General features: G+C 41.5%; 1 protein-coding gene across 3 annotated transcripts in view; it reads right to left on the bottom strand.

Moving 5' to 3' along the window:
* Positions 1-305: 305 nt before the first annotated feature.
* TRRAP (transformation/transcription domain associated protein) overlaps positions 306-21,109 on the bottom strand; it is a 79,902-nt gene continuing 59,098 nt past the window's right edge. For 2 of the 3 annotated variants that reach the window (XM_074158806.1, XM_074158807.1), the window contains 10 exons: positions 20,156-20,320; positions 18,795-18,881; positions 17,389-17,538; positions 16,160-16,421; positions 9,899-10,124; positions 9,112-9,329; positions 6,420-6,604; positions 4,574-4,777; positions 3,443-3,637; positions 306-1,556 (listed from right to left, as the gene is read on the bottom strand). In XM_074158806.1, coding sequence (XP_074014907.1) covers positions 1,272-1,556; positions 3,443-3,637; positions 4,574-4,777; positions 6,420-6,604; positions 9,112-9,329; positions 9,899-10,124; positions 16,160-16,421; positions 17,389-17,538; positions 18,795-18,881; positions 20,156-20,320 — 1,977 coding nt within the window. In that variant the 3' untranslated portion in view covers positions 306-1,271. Of the gene's footprint in view, positions 1,557-3,442; positions 3,638-4,573; positions 4,778-6,419; positions 6,605-9,111; positions 9,330-9,898; positions 10,125-16,159; positions 16,422-17,388; positions 17,589-18,790; positions 18,882-20,155; positions 20,321-21,109 lie in introns of all 3 variants that reach the window. The other variant, XM_074158805.1, reaches the window with a different exon arrangement.

Genomic DNA, 21,109 nt, shown 5'->3' with positions numbered 1-21,109 from the left:
AGACTATTATGTTTAAAGACAGACTTTTAGAAAACAGATGAGTAACACGCTAATTGACTGGCCAGGAAGAAAGCCTGCACGCTGCATGAAGAAATCCCTGTCATACACACCCAGTTCTGTTTGCAGCTCTTCTGCAAACAACCAACGCTCCGCACGAGAGCAGCCCTTCCCCGGCTCCGTAACACCCTCACCACCTTCAGCACACAGGCTGTTTGCATTTATTAAACATTACACCTGCTCTTGGGTCTTCCCTATTTAGTCCACAGTACTGTATTAACAATATTCTAAATAAAATGAATACCATAGAGCGTTTTACAAAATATTTATTTTGAAAAAAATCACTCTGTACAAATTTAACATTCTTAACACTGAATTTTTATAAAAATGCTAACACAACAGAAAGACGAGTGAAACATTAAACTGATCTTTTCTTAAATTACAAAAAAAGGATTCATTCTAAAGAAGCTATTGTAATTCTAAACATTAAAAAAAGAGAGAAAACATTATAAGATTTTACTTTTTTCATCTATTACAGCCAAATACATGTATCAAAGGATGACTTTTTCCATCCTTTTCATAAACTTCCCCCCCCAAACACTATCCACAACTAAAGCAAATACCCCAAATGGTTTCCACGTCTATGTACACGGCTTGTGCTCCGAGAAAAGCCAGCACAGTTTGATCATCATTTTCTCAGCGCCTCACAAAAACTCCCCTCTGTACATTTGGTACAAAAGTCTCTGTACAAACCAACTCTGCTCAGGGAAACCTGACGCAATGTTCAAGGAAGAGTATTTATTTGTGCCTTCAGTTTGGTATAATGAAGGGACAGTGATCAAGTAAAATTTCACAAAGTAAAATTCAGTAACTGGAAATACTGCCTTTTTTTTTTTTTTAATAATTACTATTGTATAAAAAATTTATATACTGCAGGTTATTAGGAACGGCAGACCCTAAATCTAACAGTCCTAGTTTTATAGTCCTCATCATAAAATAAGATTTTTCTGTACATTGTTTCCTCTCTTCATGGTAAGCTATTTGTGAAAGCTGTTGTTCCATGTTAAACAACCTTTTTTAAACAGGAGGAAATGTCCCCTCATAAAATTAAAAACAGTAAAATTGTCCTATTACTGTAAACACAATTAAAATGAAGACTGACAAGATGCAGTGACAGGGAAGCCATGGTCTGGAAAGCTTTTTTCACATTTTCTCAACACAATATATGGCTCACACCACAGAGAGCAGCACAAAAAGCTGTTGGAAGTTTCAAGTTAGAGCCAGGGGTGCCAGGCGGGGTCCATCCGGCAGAGATTATCCAGGCTGTTGGCGGCCGCCACCAGAGTGTTGACTTTGCTCTCTCCCCCCTCGAACTGAGCCAGGTTGTGAAGCCGCGTCATGATGGCGGTAACCGCCTTCTGCACCAGTGACACCAGCTGCTGGCTGTCCATGTTCTCGGGCTGCCCTGCTGCCGACAGCGGGGAGGAAGTGTCCTCTTGCGTCTTCTTGTGCCAGGCAATTATCTCATCCCGCAGCACAGTTTTTAGGATGCCATCCACCTATATGAAGGACAAAAACCAGACTATTAGATTTAATCCGAAGAACCATCAGGAGTTATAGAATTGTAACTACATTTAAGTCAACATCATTTTGGCGCTTTTGGTCCCGCACTGCAATCAGTCTTTGAAGATGACCGTCGCTCCCAACTTTCTTCACTATTTCCTCTCCAGGTGTTTCTTTTCATAAAAAGCTTTCATTATGAAAACACAACACAGTGAACAGTGACTCCTACAGAAATGAAAAATCTCATCAACTATATTAAGATCCTCATACACAAACACAGTCATGGATGTTTTGTTTATAATGGGTCCACCAAGCTGATGACTTTCCCCCCCGACACACAGAGAAGTCCTGTGCAAAGATCGGAGTGCTTTGAAAGCTGGAGGTTGCACAGTGACTGTGCTCTCAGGGAATAGGGACATTAGGCCAACAGATACAAACATATTAAATATATTTTATGGATGCTTGTAAAAAAGGTAAATGCAGAAAGTGTTAAAAGCATTCCTCAAGTCCAAAAGATAGGTGAGGTAGAGTAATAACCGACACATGCCTCAGCTGAGCTCGGCACCCATCACTCCAAAGAGAGTAAGTGGGCACCAGTGCTCTGACCTTCAAGAAGCCACAGAATTGTAGAATCTCTCGAGGTGGAAGGGCCCCATAAAGATCCTCAAGTGCAGCTCCTCAAGGACTGCCCAACACTAACCCGTATGACCAAGAGCGTCATCCAGATGCTCCGTGACCTCTGACAGCCTTGGTGCCATGACCACTTCCTTGGGGAGCCTGGTCCAGGGATGACCACCCCCCCAGAGAAGAACCTTTTCCTGACGTCCAGTCTGAACTTCCCTGACACAGCCTCCTTCCACTCCCCCGTGTCCTGTCACTGGTCACCACAGAGGAGCTCAGCACCCTCAGCCTTCTCTTCTTCAGCCTCAACCAAGCAAGGGACCTCAGCCACTCCTAAGTCCTGCCCTGGAGATCCTCCACTCTCTTGGTTGCCCTCCCTTGGCCACACTCTAGTGGTTTGATGCCCTTCTTCTGTTGAGGCCCCCAAACTGCACCCAGTGCTCGAGGTGGGGCTGCACCAAACCCACGTGGCCCTTCATCATTCAGATGGTGAAATCACAGCCTGTGTCTGCAAATGTGTTTGCAGGTACAGACGTGGCTTTGTAAGGTAAGATGATGAATTATTAAAAACTACTCTAACACAGCTTTCTGTATTATAGATAAAGAAAAAAATCACTCTAGGATACATTCCATCTTTTAAAAAGTAACTAGCTCACGCCATGGCTACAGGACGTTCTGTGCAATGTCTTTCTGGTGCAAATTGCTTGCCTAAGTGCAAGATGCCTCATTTTTGGGAAGCATTAGAATTTAAAATGAAGTTTGACAATTTCTTCAGAAAACTACACCCTGCTAAGAGCTAGAATCCATCAAAGAACAGCATATCTTTAGCATTCTCTTCCACTAACGAAGGGCCAAGGCACATTCCTATTCACAGATTATTATGAAGATTCTAAGTGATGTGGCATTTTTCATTTCACTGAAAATGAAAAATTTTATATTTTAATTTAATGTAAATAAAATTTACATTTTATTTATCACTGCCAGAATTTGTAAGGATCTGTGAGACTACAGCACTGAAACAATCAGCTTGAATTAATGTGTTTGGCCAAAAAAAATTAAATTAAGGGTACAATTACACCTATCTTCCTCTTATTGTTTCCAGAAAGGCAAACTGCAAGCATTCCGGCTGGCCTGTGTCATGACCTGAGGGTAAGGTTTAAAACCAAATACAGACTGTTCAGTTTCTACCTTGACCAAGAAAGTGCCGTTTCGTTCATAAATCACAACAAGCCTGAAATAACCTTTCCAAAGGATTACAAACCTTAAAGTTTGGCTGTGCGAAGCAGCGAGCGACGGCGATCATGGAGGCGGTGAGGGGACCAGACACCCCGATGGTGGTGAGGAATTCCGAGATGTTGGGTGTGAGCCGGAAGGGAACTGGGCGGTTGGCATCCAGATCCCCAGTGGCATCGTTAATGTCAAAGCGGAAGTATGCTACATTTAGCTTGCCAGTGTCCTGGATGTAAAAGCAAGATGCACAAAAGTAATTAAAGGAACAGATTTTCATTAATGAAACCAAAATAACTTGGAGTTTTGTTTCCTGTTAAAACTCAAGAGTAAATCGGTACTCCGGTGGCTTTTCAAACACTTTCTGAGCTAAAAAGTTGAAATTAAAGGCATGCCCAAAGTCAGGTATGTTTTTTTCTCAAAATGTGTGTCTGAAACCCGGTACTGAATACACGTGATTGTAGTACGAGACTTAAGGAACAGATTGCTCTGCAGCACGGTCTGTAAGGAGTCACACAGACACATCTCTGTTCTCTGCGTCCCCACTCTGGGCAAGTGCTCTCCATGCATCGGCCTCTCGGGGGAAGCATCCGAATGCGTATCTAGAGGGATTAAAGAATCTTAATTGCTCTACACACTGTAGCCCTCCATGCATTAAGATGGCACTAAGACTTTAATATATACCACCTTTGCCCTACTAAGGTGGCAAACCTCATTTTGAGTTAAAACAAATAGGAGTTGTAGCTTGACGTGACAGCAATGCTGAGAAGAGAATCGTATTTGAAAATGGCTATTCCCCTTTAAGAAAATGAAGCTCTAAATGTTAATTTTCTTTAAATCTGTTTGACACAGAGCTATATTCAAAGCAATATATTTGAAGGGGGACTAAAAAGAGAGAATTATCAGTCATTTACATGAACAGTTGCAATATCTAAGAACGATGTTGCAAAGTTCTAAATTCTCACCACAGAGGCAGAGTTGATGTCCACAGGGACTGCCGTTTAAATTACTACCTACATGATGTGCAATCACATATAAATGAAAAGCCCACTGAAACGCACTGTTAATTACCTATGTGGAATTACTGGTTTGACTCATTTCAAAAGCTCAGTCCAAATTTCCATTTGATCAAAGACAAGAGCATCTAGAACAAACTAACGCGTACCTGGGCGATCTGCAGCATTTCGGGGTTGAGTCTGTTCAGATGAAAGATGAATTCTGCAAAGCCAATTAGTGCCAACTGGATGGTGAACATCTTGCGGAAGGTCCAGTAGTCGGTAGCGTTGGGGAAGGTGTGCAGAGCCCACTCCTTCAGCATACTGCGCGGCACCATGTTACTCTGCACCTCCTTCAGGATGTCTCTCAGAACCTGCACGGGACAAGTGGCGGTTGAAGGAGATCGGGTTTAATGCCCTTCTTGTCAAGGGACAAACACACCAAAACCAACCACCGAACTTCTCTCAAGTGCTGCATCCCATTTAGGAAAAACATCTTCCTCTTGGACGCTTTCAATCCAACACCATTTCCTGACTTCTTTGTCAAAACACATGTAGTATTTTGTTCCCCCATCCTCTGCCCAGCTAGAAAAGGTTCTTTATCTGAAAAGACTAATTGTTTAATAAAACCATATAAGCATGAGAACTGCAAACAGGCACGTGAGAAGACCTGAGACTGGGAAGTGATACACCCTGATCTGAAATATCTTCTATGGGAGACTTTCCGGACAATCAGAACTGAGCCAGAGGCATTCGACCGACGACACTCCGCTTCCTTACGGGAAACTAACGGCACAAACTTCACTATTTTCTAGCTTGGATGCAAGCTGGATATGCATTTTGCAGCAACGAAATAAAATCCTTTATTTTAAGCATAATGACAAGATCTGAAATTATCGGTGGGGTCTAGAACACTTGCAAGCTGACGATGGCTCTCTGCGGGGTTCCTGCACGTACTGCGTAAAAGGGGAAGGATTTTTATCACACAGGACAGGGAAAGACACCGGGTAAAGTAATTTGTAACATGTATTAGTACAGAAAAATTACCTAAAAATACAAAAAGCTAAAGCTGAGAGCTGTATCCGAGTGCTTCTGTAAGCGTACACCATGCAATAGTTTTCTCCCTAGATGTAAATGTTTGCAATCTACCCAAATATTTAATTACTGTAGCATATACTAGCCTAATTAGAGAAAGAAAGAAAGTCAGGATCTGTTCTATTACACCAGAAAGCACGACAGTCATACTGACTTCAATTAATAACCTGAAGGAAAAACTCTCAAAATAGCAGCCGATGTTACGTAACACCTCGGGTTCTTTTCTACCAAAGAAAACCTGAAAAGGGGGTTTCTCAAAACCATGTCCGTGACACATGTGTGCTGTGTCTTTTCTAATAGCTAGATTTGAAACGGGACTGGCATTTTATGTAAAAATTTCCGTTAACCTGAAGATAGAAAACATAAAATAACGTTATTTCTCACAGTTGGCTGTTTGATGGAGGCTGTGGAGAGAGGGAGCTTTGTTCTTTCTGAGAACTCTCACGTACTGGGGTGGGATCTCTCAGCTGTTTCTATTTGACATAGATGAAATGAATCCAGTGGCAATTTTAGGAGAACATTAGAAGGATGGGGGAAGGCTGCCTCACGTAACATGCTGGAACTGCTTATGTAAATTAGGAATGCTGTTTCCCATGTTATCAATTAATTATTCTCAAAGTGCTGTATGAAAGGGCCAAAAAGCAATCAACGCCGTGTCTGTTTGCAGTTACCCAAAACAACCTGGAGTAAAACAAATACAGCTTTTTTGAAGCTTTCCAAGATAATCTAAAATACCAAAGAGATGGAAGAGTTCTCAAGAATACATGAAGCAAAAAACGAATAAACCCCCAACATCAAACCAGCACCTCTGCAAAATCTCTCTGTCTGACTCTAATGAGGGCTGAGCAGTTGGGCGGGGACTGGACACAGCAGAGTTGGCAAGAAAAGCCCCTGATGGAAGTCCATTGCCTGTTCCAGTACCTGGTGGCTGGCTTGTGTCCCCCGAGCCTGGACGGTGGCCAGTCGGTCGTAGTAACGAGAAATGGGGTTGTCGTGCTCGATGCCTTTCTTGGCACAGCGCTGCTTGTAGATCTCCACCAGGGAAAGGGAAGAGGGATTGTCTTCAACCAAACGCATCTGGGGAGACACTGCCACAACCCGGGGGACTAAGGGTCGTTTGGAGGAGAGGAGGGCAGGGGGGAGAGGGGCCACAGGGGGCAGAGAGAGCAGAACAAAACAGTTAATCCATAACCCAAGGACTACTAGAAGAATTAGCACACAAACATCAGCCCTTAGAACACGACTGCGATCATCAGCTGAAGTGGATCCAGAGAAAATTTTTATCACTAGACTCATAACTAATTCACAAGGTCAGTTAAAAGGAAAGCAAGTACAACAGCAGATTGTTTCATCTTAACAGAAACATCTCAACTGTATTAGCAAAAAAAATGAGCCCTCGTAATTCTTCCCACTTTTCTTTATCTGCAGAAAAGAGGGTGACATTCTGTCCAGATGCAAACAGGTTTATATTATCTGCTTACATGACACTGGCCTTATGTCAATAAAAACGACTCTGGAGAACAAAAGTACTAAACTCAACAGGGTATTTAAAGTGATTTGGAAAAACTGGAGGAAAAAATCTGAACATAGTTGAGGAACAGATGGTTTAAATGACACTATGTGAAAATAACATAGGGAAGACCCAGCAAAATATTCAATAATAAGAAATCCTCCCGTCACCACCAAACCTGGTCTCATCGTTTCCCTCAGAATCTGTAATAATTAACCTCAGAAATACAGAAAAAAGTTGTTTAAATGCCTTTAAATTGTTTGGTAATTTCATCAATCTTGAAGAAGAAAATGCATTCTGCAAAGAAGGGGTATTAATGAGCTATTTCTTCTGGTCTCCTTCCATTACCCTCTGGCAGCACAGAAATTAATGTTCTTTGGGTTTTTTCGAACAGTATCAAACCACACGGTGCAGAATTATTTCCAAAAACCGTACAATTTAAAACCAGCTCTTTGAAGCAAAACATGTTACTTTAATAATCATGTTATATGGGGGATGTATTTCTGTAGCAGCGGCCTAGTTTATTGTATCTTTCAAGGCTTTACCTACTGCATTTCTGATATTTTGGGCTCAGCGATGCACAGTGGTCTTCACATATGTCGATACTATATTTACCTTTTGTTATAACAAATCCTTTGGTTTGTACATTTTGGTATTTTTGAAGCCCGAAGTCAAACGGGCATTTCTAGCTCTGTAAGTGCAACTCTCACCGTGTGGCCACTAAGCTCACGACAAGCTTCGTGTCACTAGAGGCTGTTATAGCCCAAAAGCAGGGCTTATAAAACCATACCTAAAATCAGATCTCAGCACTGTTCAGAAGGACAACAGCAAAGCAGCAGCTTTGGCTTAGCAGCTTTGATTAAAGCTTCCCTTACCCGTGATGTGTTTCCTGCTCACCACCCAAGGACTGTTAGAACTGACTAATGCAAAGTACAGAACTCATTGATATGAACTCAGAAAGTGATTCATTGACCTTCTGAAATGAAAAGTATTTAGACATTAAGATGAAGTAGCTACACAGCTGTAAGCTGGAACTTGCCAGCAGCCTTAGCGTCTGGAAGGCACAAGAGTTTTAACTATTTTAAAGCATTTACATTAGTATTTGAATCACAATCAGATCACGTATGTTGCCAGGCGAGACTCTGATAGTCTCTGTTCCTCATTTCATGAATGAATTATTTATAATCAACACATGGAAAAGCCAAGATACACAAGGAAAGAGAAAGAATTAAAGCTGTGTGTTCAGCCTTCATTCCCTGTTCCCGGGCTGAAATGCCTAAATACGTGACCTTTTCATTATCTGAGTATTTTGGCAATTTATACACATAAATCATCGGAACCCTCCTTAACTCCCCTCATTAAGGCCTCCCTACCATTCTGTTTGTTAATTGTGTAATGTTTAAGCATTGCCAGGTGCTGCTGTTGGCAAATGTACGCTCCAAACCATGTAACCTTTTACAGGCTCACAGAAGTACGCTCCACAGGAGTCCTGCATCCAAAGCCTAGATTATGAATGGATTTTATTTGGCAATAACAAACCAGTCCGTATATATTCCTGAAAATAAACGTCACCGTGGATATAGAAACTTACTTCAAAAATTACACAGATATGTTCTCGTATGGCAGAATTCAGAAACTATAGATCAAATTCACAGCTCTACAAACAAACTCCTTCTTCTGTGTTATGTGGAAGGGGTAAAAGGAATTCAATATTCATATATTGCAACTTGGGGAGAAAAAGCCTGGTTCTGTCCCTCTCCAGCTGTCTCTGAATGCTCGATGGGAAGTACATGTAGCCATTCCCAACAGCCCCAACGGGCTCTGTCTCGGCCTGTGTATGTTACTCACAGCTCAGGTTCGTACCATAAATGACGTGTGCCAGCTACTCTAAAAACACCCCAGATCACATGAAATCAACTTTACTGCTTCTGAGGGGCGCCACAGTGCCAGAAAAGACTAATCACCTGCACAGATGTGAATTTACCTTCTGAATATTCAAAAACTGCAGTATTAGAGATCAGTAGCTGTCAAAAACTTTAGCAATTATAATCTTTGTGTATAAAGTAAGTTTTAAAATAACAAAAAAATATCTCTTTTCAGTACCTGTAAAAAACAAATGTCTTTTTGTGGTTTCCTTCCTCTTCTCTAAGCAGGGGTTCAAGAGGCGGAGGAGCTGTAACACCCGCTCCTCCCTGCGCGACTCGGTCAGACAAGCATCGTTCATCACCAGGTACGGGTAGATCTTCCCGTTGTGGCCTCGGATGTAGAGCCTTCGGGCTGCAGTGTTGTGTTTCTGAACTATCTCCACTCTGGGCATAAACCTGTCGGGAAGAAAGGGGTAACAAAGCCCCTGAGCTAATGTCCTCCAGTACTAAATCATGATGGGAAAAAAAGAAAACAAAACAAACTAAAAAACCCACCAAAGAAGTGAAGCAGTGCAACAGCATTACCAGGTACACTCCGACTGCCCAGCTAGCCCATGGTTTCTGTTTTATAGTTAAAAACTCTTCTGTTTGATTTTGCATATTTCTTTTTAAGAAAACACAGTTCTTGAGCAAAATTAATCATTAGATCAGACCTTTATCACTATTTTGAAGATTAGTACCTCTATTGACTACGATAGAACAACTAATCTCAACTTACATCAACATAAAATTAAATCAAATATACTCTTCAAATAACAATACAGTTGATTAATGAGGCAATGTCAAATTACCAAAGGAGGATAAAATAAAAAAATAAAGGTGTTCTATCAAAGTATGGCTCTATGTATGTAATTTAAATATGAAATGCACAAGACTTCCACTTTTGCAGAGCAGACGGACAGAGGAGGTTTTCATTTTCTCCTCCGTTGTCACAATTACAGCCACCGAAGGGTATTTTTAGGTACCTTGCTATCTTGATGTAGTAATGTGTTGGCTTCGGCATAAGGAATTCTCCAGGAATCTCTACTTCTGCAGTTTGAGCTGAAAAATTACTTAGGAAGCGGCATTTTTCCTCTATGAGGAAGAACTTTGGAAGCTGTTTAGTTTTTGCTTCCAGAATTTTGATCCATTTCTTCAGTTTAGAGATAAGATTGTGAAGTTTCATTGACCCTGGCACACTGAAGTCAAAGTCTGAAAGGAAAAAAAATAAAATATAGACGTCCTCAGCATTTCAGATGCTATATCGGGTATTGACCTACCAAGTGCCTGAACTCTGTTTTCAAAGAGGTTCTTCCAGCCACATGCCCTCGAGCAAACCACCTGAAGGAGTCCCACACAGAGCCCACCCCCCGTTGTGCAGAAGAGTATATGGCACTGGTCCCACACACCACAGCACGACGGGAAGTGCCACAGTCAGCAGCTCCCACAGGAAAAGGAAAGCGCTCTACGACACAAGGCCACTCTCCACCAAGGAGACACGGCTGCCTCGGAACCCTCGCCCCAAGGGACACCAGCGGGTACGGGGACCGCAGAGCCAGAGGGGTCAGTAAGGATGAGCCAGAGCTGATTGATAATAATAACTAATAATGAACCGAATAACTAACAATGAACTTCCCAAGATTTTCCTGTCTTACAGTCTTCAAAAATTAGAAAAACATGAAAATTTTAAATACTATTACTGTATTTAGCTGTCTATATACTGCAACCAGACAGACTGCATAGGAAAAAAGCAGTAATAAACCAAATTATTAGATCAGATCATTTAGTGAAAGAGGAAAAGTAAGCTTATTTTAGAGCCTAGCCGTATAGTTTTCTCCCTGTTTCATTAAAAGTGATCCATTCATTTAAAATCAGTAGAGGCTTTTTACTTTTAAAAGGGAAGAAAGAGGATATCCTCAGCTGAGGATACAATGTAGAATCTGTGACAGCTGCAGGAGGAGCAGTAAGATTGCTGTTACTGTTATTCTACTATTCTGAGCTGAAAATTCTCCTTACCCTCTCCTGGCTTGGATAACAAGTGCCTCATGCCCCCCCAGGAAGGCCACATCTGACAGCCTAAGCTAAAATGACAATATTATGCAAACAGCCAGCTCGTTCCTTTGCAAGATGCAGCGTGGAACCGTCTCCTCCAGCCCACACGCGAGTGAAGGGAGAACTTTCCCAAGGTCAATACAGGTCTTCAAAACACTCTGCAAATAATTGTGTAACAGAAATCACTGCCCTTTCCTGGGCCAGCACCGATGCCATCTTCTCAACACTGCTTTCACGAGTTTCAGAACACAGCAAACAGATACGTTTGAATTTCCCAAAAGAGGGAAAATGAATAACCCACATACATGAAATTATGGTTGAGCACTTCAGCACCACAACAACGAGAGATTAAACACCATCGGGTAAGAAGATAAAGAAGATAAACTGCTCGCTCTCTAAAGCTCATTAGTTACGGCATCCCAAATTGTGCAAGTTAATGAACAGACCTGAATTTTTAAAAAGCATTTCTATACCGGAGTCTGAAAGATGCCATCTTAAGTTCAACATGTTACAAGTGAGCAAGAAACACAGAATGTCAATTCAGTATTTTGGAGATTTACAGCTAAAGCAGAACAGAATCTTCATTATGATTCAATACAACAGGAAATTAAGTCTCAAAACTTAGTTTCCATCTTATTGCAGAACCCCCGTTTCAGTCTGTCACATACACACAATTTTTCTAAGTTGACAAAACAAACCCAAACCAATCCTGAGTGCTGCTGAGAGGAGGAATGGATGTGACCACATAAATATGCTGCCCGCATCCCTCCCCGAGCTCGCTCCCAGGGAGTGCAGTACAAGCGCACAGCAATTACTGCATATAAAAGTTTTTTTCAACCACAATTAAAACCACTCAAAACTGTGATTATCCCCAAGACTTACTGCTACAAACAAGCTTAGAATATGTGCTCTTTCAGCCAGATGCGTTCAGATCATTCCATACGTACACCCCTTTTCTCCAAGCTCTCCTCCTCCCAGGTGCAGGACGCTATCACCAGATAAACCCTGTTACTGAAGCAGGGTCCCAGAGAACACCCAGCCCGGCACACGCCGTTGTGTATCCGCAGTGTGCTGGTGTCCAAAAGCATTCTGTCAAAGTCTCAAGTCTATGAGCCCAAAACAGATCAAAAAAACAGCACGTACAAAATCCTTTCCACCTCTATACAAAAAGTCTGTCATGAAAAATGCAGTTCCATATTTATGGATGTTAGAAATTTGTGTAACTCTGTAATATTCCCTTTTCTTTTCCACCTGGCCTGGGCAGTGCATCTGTTGCAGCACCACTGTAAAACCCTGATGACAATCCCAAGCCTACCCTCTAGTGAGCAGCGGGAGTAAATCATTCCATCAAAGGGACAGAATTATTGAACATTTATCTCCTGAGTCTCTGAGGTGCGGGAAAGTATCCCCAAATTGCAACTAGTTTTTGTGCTCACGTGAATCACCAAAGTAGTAAAAATACGCTTCAATATATATTCCTTATAAAAGAAGTCATTCAGTTCACCACAAGAATAGCTGTAGTTGGTTGAAATGCTTACTTTAGGATTTTTGCTGGTTTTTTGATCTTCAGCTAAGCAGCCAGGACGGCCATCCCATCAGACACCACTCGGGACCGAGCTCAGGAGCTGTGCACCCCCTCTGTGAGCATGGTGCCGAAGGAGACCCAAGCTCTCTCCAAGACAGAAGAGCTCTCTTGTCTAGCTTTTGAAGTGATTGTTCAGACATTTTTATCCTCTGTGCTTTCCCAAAGGTTCTTTTTAGTCTCACAAGAACTTCTGGAAAGCACCAACAAACATGAAAAATCTCAGGGAGGGGAAAGCAGAGCCACGAGGCAGGGTCTGTGGTTCCCCACTCAGCTCCAGAACACCGCGACTGCAAAGGCAGCCCAGGGTCCGGCCCAATGCCACCTCATTGTCTCCGGATCTGCAGTTCCTGGATAACACCCCTTACCGACAGCTTTGCATGGAAGTACAAAAAGATCTACCCACGGGATGCTATGTGTGCTCTTGGGAAAAGAAAAAAGACCCTTAAAAAAGCTGAAAATTATTAACAGCTCTTCCCCCTGCCCTCTCCCCTCAAGGAGCTTCCTTCTGATTCCAGAGTCTCCACTCGCAGCACAGGCTGCCAAAACTCTCCAGAAAATTATCTTGCCCTTTAAGGGTATATTTTGGAATTTTCCATTCGTATTTGGCCACAGTGGAGAGACGGTTTCAGAAAGAAGCAGGATCCAAACTCCCAACTCTTATCTGGCCACAAAAGAACAATTGAGGCAGCTTTTCTCCTCCTTTCACTGCTGAGAGAGCTCTCAGAGGGAGCATTTCTCAGCATTTGCCTCTTCTTTGATGTCAAAGGTTTAGCAGAGAAGGAGAGAAGGAACAAAGAACAGATGGTCAAAGGACTACGCATTTGAAGTTCCAGGGGAAAAAAAAATCAAAGAAAAATTTAGTTTTAAAATATCTAATGTTCAGATGGAGGAAGCTGACCTATCTATCAACCCTCCCACGGACCGGGCGGCGCAGACAGAGTATTCAGAGTGGAAGAAACAGTGAGTCCCCAACGGCTCCAGATGGGGACCAAGACCAGCCCAGATGATGCAACCCAAGGCAGCTGAGAGTGCCCATAAAGCCCAGCTGCTGAAATAACCCAGGAGAACCTTTTACTCCAGGATGGCTCCCTCAGCTCGGACACTTCTGAAAGGAAGGCACCCAGTGCAATTATCTGCCCATCACCTCACTGCAGCTGTGCCGAGAACCACAACTAACACGAGCCTTCCAGGTGACAAAGGCCACCGAAGGCATGAGTTACAAATAGTTTCTCAGGTGTTAGAAAAGCCCTTGCTGTCTTTAGCACGATAATTATAATCCTATTCATTTATTTATGTACATATTACTTTTACTGCAAAATTAATTTAAAAATTCTTTTCATTTTCTGCATAATGAATTAAGTGCAAAAATGCATCTTGATCAGTTTAATTCCTTCTGTTCTCCCACACTTCGTGAACTAAAATACTAAATTTATTAGATTAAAATAAAAATCAAATCTATTACTAAGAAAAATACTTATTTTAATCCTGTAGACATTCATGTTTAATCATACTTGAAAAATAAAACACGAACGCTTCAACAAAGAAATACAGAAAGTAATTACTTATTATTAAACTGAAGTTTACTAAGAAGCACTTTGCATTTTATGACTTCACATGATTTTTACGTCCAGGCTGATGTTGGGTTCTCCATTTAATGTGTTGTTCCATATAATTCTTTATAAATGCTATGATTAGAGAGCAAACCCCAAAACCTTAAATGCCATTTATCTATCATAAAGGCATGCAAAAAATACAAAACAGCACATAAAAACTGAAAACTCTCTCCATTTTTAACTAAAAACTCTTGTTAATCGTTGTAATTAAACTTTGTTAGCTGTTTCTCTAGAAATGTGTCGAAACATCAGTTTAGATTTTGCAGACTTGAGCCTGCTGGTGTATTTAGTTTTCCTTTACAGTTTCTGAAGCCCCAGATCTCTCTAGCGCTCAAAGGCAATAAACTAAAAGGTGCTGTGACGGGCCAAAAATAACGCTGAACTAACAGATCTGAGCATATCAACAACACTTACAGCAATAAAAAGGTGTCTATACTACTATTGTAATGTAAGGACACACAAACCATTACTAAAAATGAAAAACAAGTCTAAAAAAGTATTTTTTTCCCCTGTAAGCTTACGTCAAAGACACACAAAATGTTTCTACTTCCATTACCCTTCCGAGTACACTTCATCCATTAAAAATTTAATCATACGGTTCAGGACTTTCATTATCTGCTGTCATGCAACTGTTGTGCCTCCAAAAGGCCATCAGGCGATACCCCGCGTGCACAAGGCACACAGGTCACAGCTACAGCCCAGACACTCCCGCGAGATTCCCAGCAGCTCACTTATTTTCTCGACATTATCAGTGAAATGCTTCCAACACGGGGCAGGTCTGCTCGTCGGGCTGGGTACACACTCGCCAGCTCTGCTGCCCTCAAATAATTTTAAGTTAAGGCAACTTTATGTAACTTCAAATTCTAACAAGAGTAGCTTTTCAATGGCAGATTCACTTCTGCAGAGGAACCGGCTCGATGTGGGAAGCGGGTGGCTTTTAAATCATTATAAAAGTGAAGACAAACGAGTTTTAAGTCACACCAGAACCATCTGAGTCAGATGCCAGTAGGGCAAAGAGAAAAGCAGACTCAGAAAAAGATGAAAACCCGGGTCTTCACAAAAATTTCATCTTTCCAGTTTTGAACAACTAATAAATTTGAATTCTGTTCAAAAACCCCAACTGTATTTAACTATTCATTTTCATCTAACTCTACAGTTATCTTTAAGGAGCAGCTGATGCAGTTTAGATGGGAATTTCTGCAGAACTCAAACTCCTGGCAATCCCTGACACCGATGCAGATCAGCGTCACCTTCTGTCCCACGCGGCTGCGTGTCCTCAACACCTCAACGTGTGCGGCCAAACCACGCTCCACCGCGCACAAGCTTTGTGAGAATCCTAACATCAGGCACTCAAACCTGTCACTCCTCTGACACAGAGAAAACAAAGCAAAAAAGCTACTTCCCTCAAGTATCTTTTTTATTAGATCTGATTAAAGTTATTGATTCAATTTACCTAACAATGATGTAAATTTGTGTAATGGGATTTTTATAACCTAGTTAACCAGAACACTGAGGTAATCTCCATCAGGAGTGTGTTGGTTTGAAAGACTTCACACAAGATTGTCAGCTTGGAGTTCTGGGGGGAAAACTTCTGTAAATTCTGGCATCACCATAACCCAGAGATCATTACTGGCCTCCTCTAGAGCTGGCAGTTCTATGGAAACTGCAAAAATACCCGAGAGAAGTGATCTAATTTATCTTTAAACACATATGTGCTTTGACGACAGTTTTAGGTAATAGAAATCCAACAATATACTCATTCTCTTTGTTGAGGTCTGTTTCTCACTTGAATTATCGTTATTACTCCACAGAAGACTGGAACAGACAAACGAGTTCAGGTTTGTTGAATGACAGAAAGGTGCTATTTTCTATATTTTCCCTCAGGAAAAATACTGGAAGAAGAATAAAAACGCAGAATGCCTTCACAGTTGAACTTAGGGGAGGAAACCTCTCTGGACATTAAATATAACATTTAAAAAACCATTTTAAACACATACCTGTTGTAAATTGCCCTTTTAACTTCTGGAACACGGGATCCTGAGCCGTGGCCTGTGCTCTCCGCGCTAGTGACTCTGAGGCGGCACTAGAGAACATGGTGGACACGTTGGAGACGTTCTCCAGACCTACTCCAAAAGTGCTGACTAACTTCTTGACAAAATTTAGTGTATGAGGAGTGATTTTGGCATCTGAAACGGCTCCACTTTTCTCAAAGGCAACCGAATAGCACTTCGCCAGGCCTTGCTGCAGTTGTCTGAGAACCTAAGGATTAAACCAAAAAAAAGACAGAATAGTCAGGAAGATGAGATTAGGATGCCTGATTTGACACCGCCTATTTATTCCCACACTGCATTTTATACAGTAACATTATCCTCTCAGAAACATTTATTTAAAACTATTTTTAAGCTGCATCATTGGTCAGTCAGAAGGACAGCATTGGCCCTTCCCAACCGAGCCGTGGAGATGCTGCATCACAGAGCACACCTTGGTCTTTCAACAGCAGCCAGGTTTAGATCTCATACTTTGTGGTATATTAGAAAACGATGTGATACGAGGAATCCTTCAAACGAACACTGTGCCAGGTGGGCAGAGCAGAAGAGCCTGGCTCCTGGAGAGGCAAGTGATGACAGTGGAGTGGCGTGTCCAGCTGCTCTCTGATATAATTCAGGCTTCAGCCAATAATCCCCTGCCACAGACCACCAGATCAAGGAGGAAAGTGCTATCTGTGAAACTTGCTGTAAGAATATACTTACTGCTGTAAGAACTTCTTTGCTGTGAGGGTGGTGAGAGCCTGGCCCAGGTTGCCCAGAGAAGCTGTGGCTGCCCCATCCCTGGAGGGGTTCAAGGCCAGGTTGGAGGGGGCTTGGAGCAACCTGGTCTGGTGGGAGGTGTCCCTGCCCAGGGCAGGGCGTTGGAACTCGATGATCTTTAAGGTCCCTCCCAACCCTAACCATTCTATGATTCTGTCATTTTCAGTTAGTACAAGCAACAGCTTAAATTCTAGAGGCATTCATCAAATTAGTAGTTTTGGGAAACCTCTGTACTGCTTCCAGAAATAGCCGAGCTCCTTAAAACTCCCATCATATCAATCAGTTCTACACATACAGCAGTTTACCAATCAAAACAAATAGTTATGGTTTAATGTTTAAAAATAATTCTAGATAAATATTTTGCAGCTAACTTTTCCTCAGACGATACATACATCTGAAGGTGTATCAAAGGCAAATACCTCTTCGTGCCAGTTCTCCCTGAACCAGACCATCTGATCCACGATGCCTTCCAGAGAGGACAGGAGCGTCGGGTGCAGTTCCCGCTGCATGTGCATAATCCTGCTGCACCGCCACATGGGCGCCGTGGCGCGGATGGGCCCCGGGTCCGAGGCAGAGTGCGACTGATTTCCAACGGAGCTGGGCTGCTGTTGCCCAGAGTCTGCAAAGTGGAAAATTTAGAAAAATTAAAATTACCTTTCATAACTTGATACATGCCTGTGTGAAATAGATTGTATCAGAGAGTGAATGAGCAGAGATTTGCTCTATCAGATGAGCCCCTCATCAGATGATGCTTCCCACCACCCACCGACAGAGCGGGAGCGTGTGGCAGAACCACTGTGTAGATATTGTCCTGGTTATCACTAACTGTCCACGTGGGGATATCAAGGATTTGGCACAGAAACCTCCATCACTGGATATGAGTGTAGTGAAGTATTATGGTATGTGGGCATCTCCTCCAAAGGAGAAAGAAAAATAAGACATCATTTAATTACTGCCCTTCAAAATTTTATGCAGAAATGTAGTGAACCGATCCCCAAGTGAAAAGGGCAGTTAAATAAACAATGCACTTTGTAACACGGAACAGAAGGGAGAGTTCTCCAAGCAGCTCTCCTGGGATTTCCAGGAAATTATATGGACAAAAGAACAACTAAATTCTGTGGAATCACTTGACATAACAATTCTAAATAGGATTTGTTCTTGGAAAAAAAGGTGTTGTGCAAGTTGCTTAATGTTCCCCCACCTCCCAAACATTTCTTCAAAGCCAAAATTGATTTTATTTTGCTTAATCCTGGATGCTCATTTTACTTGAAAATTCACCATAAGAAGTTATTATGGAGACGTTAAAGTACAGATTATTCAAAGCAAGCTGTTTACCTCACTTGAGTTACACGAACTCATCTTTTGTTAAATTTCTTTTAAAAGTTTGACTCATTTTAAAAGAAACTGAATGTCGCATAGTTCATGCTTCCAGTCAGAATTAGAGGAGGACATCTTAGAAAACTATGATGCTCTTCTGTATTTGTAAACCAAGAATTTTCTACCTCTCTACCAATTCTTTAAGATAAAAATCCAGTCAAGAACATTTGATTTTCAGTAATTAAGGTGACAAGAGAATGAAGGAGATTAAACTCTTCTTGGTGAATATTTTATTCAAGAAAACTCAAGATAGCTCAAGCCATCTGTAGATTTAACTTCACAGAAACAAACGAATGCAAGCAAAGTTTATCAAGAATTTTTCTCCTTAGCCTTGGTAAGTTGGTATGTTTTCTAGAGACTCAGTTTTCCCAGTGAAATCAGGTGAAAGTCAAAGCAATAACCGAGCTACAGAGAGCCCAGGGATTTGATGGGCACCCAGCTCACCGCTTTTGTAGCGCTCCCGTTGCTCTATCTTCAGGGTGAGGTAGAGGGTCCGGATGGGGAAGTAGACGGCCTGGGGGTAGACCCTGCCCACCTGCTCGGGGGGACACATACACAGATTTCTCCGGTCAGGGAAAGTGACTGTTGAGTAGATCAGCACGTACAGATTCCCTTTGTAAATGAGTGCAATCCAGCAATAATCAGCTGCTTGTTTCAAACACCAGCTTATGGAAAACTAGCAAATTAAACGTTCCTTCAGTAAGAGAAGCCTTGAGGGGATGAAATGGTTAACTCCTGCAGACACTGTTCAGGCACCACTTAATTAGGGCCTCCAGATCATATTGCCCAATAAACCTGAAACCAGCGGGGCAGCCCAAAGAGCTTACTCCTGTAGGGAACAGGAGAAAAGCAGACACAGTGACAGTGGCTCGTCTTTCACTCAGGCCACAACTTCCAGGGAGCCCCAGGAGACCTGATAAGAAGGCCCATTAGAGAGTAACTTTACTCCAGCTAATTGTGCCACTTCATGTAAGAGGATACCCAAAAATAAAAAGATAAAGATTTTTTCACCCCAAAATAAAAAAGATTTTATGGCTTCCATAAAAGAAAAAAAAAAAAACAGCTAAAGAGATATTAACATTTATCATCCCCTACAAAATCTGTAAATCTCAGAATTTATTAAAGGAAAGAATGAGGAGTTTAAGTACTACCCACAATACAGCACTTCTTAAACATGATTAGAGGCTGCTCCAGCCACAATTTCACTAAATCATGGATTCTTCCTCCATCTTTGGTACATGGTAGAAACTCTGCAATGGCATTTAACTGTTCAGTATATGGTATTTATGGCAGATTACTAACACATACACTTCAGGCTGTTATTTGAAGAGAATTGTAAGGTTTAGGTTCTAGTACTTCCGCAAAGTACTAGAATTTTAAACTTCTCAGAGTTTTAAATTAGTAACACAGAAAATTTGGGGTTTTTTTTCTTTTGTATTCCTTCTATGAACCTGAAGTTTAAATGCATGATAAACAAAAATATCTGCAATATTTATGAGCCTCAGCTCCAACTACAGTAGGACTTCCAAGCAGGCACTCGCTTCTAAAAATTTTATACAGATCTCAGCAACTAAAAAGTGTCTGTAACTCACCAAAAGCGTGTCATGGTAATGACATGGTTTAGTGATGGTTTTTATCAGTTAGGTTGATGGTTGGACTGATCTTAAAGGTCCCTTCCAACCTAGACAATTCTATGATTCTGTGATTTTTAAAGCTTGTCATTTTCTTAATTTGCTTTGAAAAATATTTGTATCTCATCCTGAAAACAAGGACTGCCTACACTAAAGAGTCGGTGATTATCCTCTGTACCTGGCTAATGAGGTTGAGGAGGAGCTTGCCCTCGGAGCCAACCAGGCAGGTGAGGAGCTGGGGAATCCAGGCCAGCCACTGGATGGGGGGGACGCCAATGCAGTACTTGTCCACGGCATCTGCCAGCGTGTTCTTGTCATCATCGAAACTCAGCAGCCAGAGAACCTGAACCAAATTCCAAAAGGACATCTCAGGCTCCGATTCCAAGACACGTCAGTCGTTAGATGCACAAGAAACCACAGATATTTTACCAATATGACAGTGGAGTCCTTGAAGGTGTTACAGTCGCCTGGGACACAACAACTTACATCCATTAGCCCTGCCCAATGTCATTTTTCCCTTAGAAACAATATGGAAAGGATGTAAAAAATAAATGTAAGTGTATGATTTGCTGTGAAACAAGACAGAAAAAAGCCAATGAACATGACTGCATTCCACAAATTCTTCGAGCTTTTGTCTGGGAGGGTGGGTGGAAAACGAGGCATGTTTATAGAACCTAAAATATGGTATTTAGATAAATTAACTTTTATGCAAGAACTTGAGTATTTCTTTGAGTGTTTTTAATTATTTTAACTGTCCACTCCTAACAATACTTTTTCTACAATTTAATTTAAATGCAAATACATTAAGCACTGACTAAAGAAATGACTAACAGTTCTGCAACCAGGCGGGGAGAACAGGAGAATAATAAACTTCAGAGTGCTATGGAAGCCACCTTTAATCTAAAAAAAAATATTTTCTGTGTTTGTTTCATGTTCAAAATAGATTGTTTTTCATAGTCTGCTATCGTTTCTTAAATTTCCTTCCTGAGAGAGATTAAAGTAAATATTTCCAAACTGAGAAATAGATAATACACAGGGCTTTGGCTAAAATTCTGTTGAATTAAAGTTTAAGGAAAAGGCTTATTTGGAATCAAATGCAAATACTGAGGTAAGAATTAATATGAATTATCCA

Source organism: Numenius arquata, chromosome 14 (genome assembly GCF_964106895.1).
Source record: "Numenius arquata chromosome 14, bNumArq3.hap1.1, whole genome shotgun sequence".
Lineage (NCBI taxonomy): Eukaryota > Metazoa > Chordata > Aves > Charadriiformes > Scolopacidae > Numenius > Numenius arquata.
This window is presented reverse-complemented; position numbering and strand designations above follow the sequence as displayed.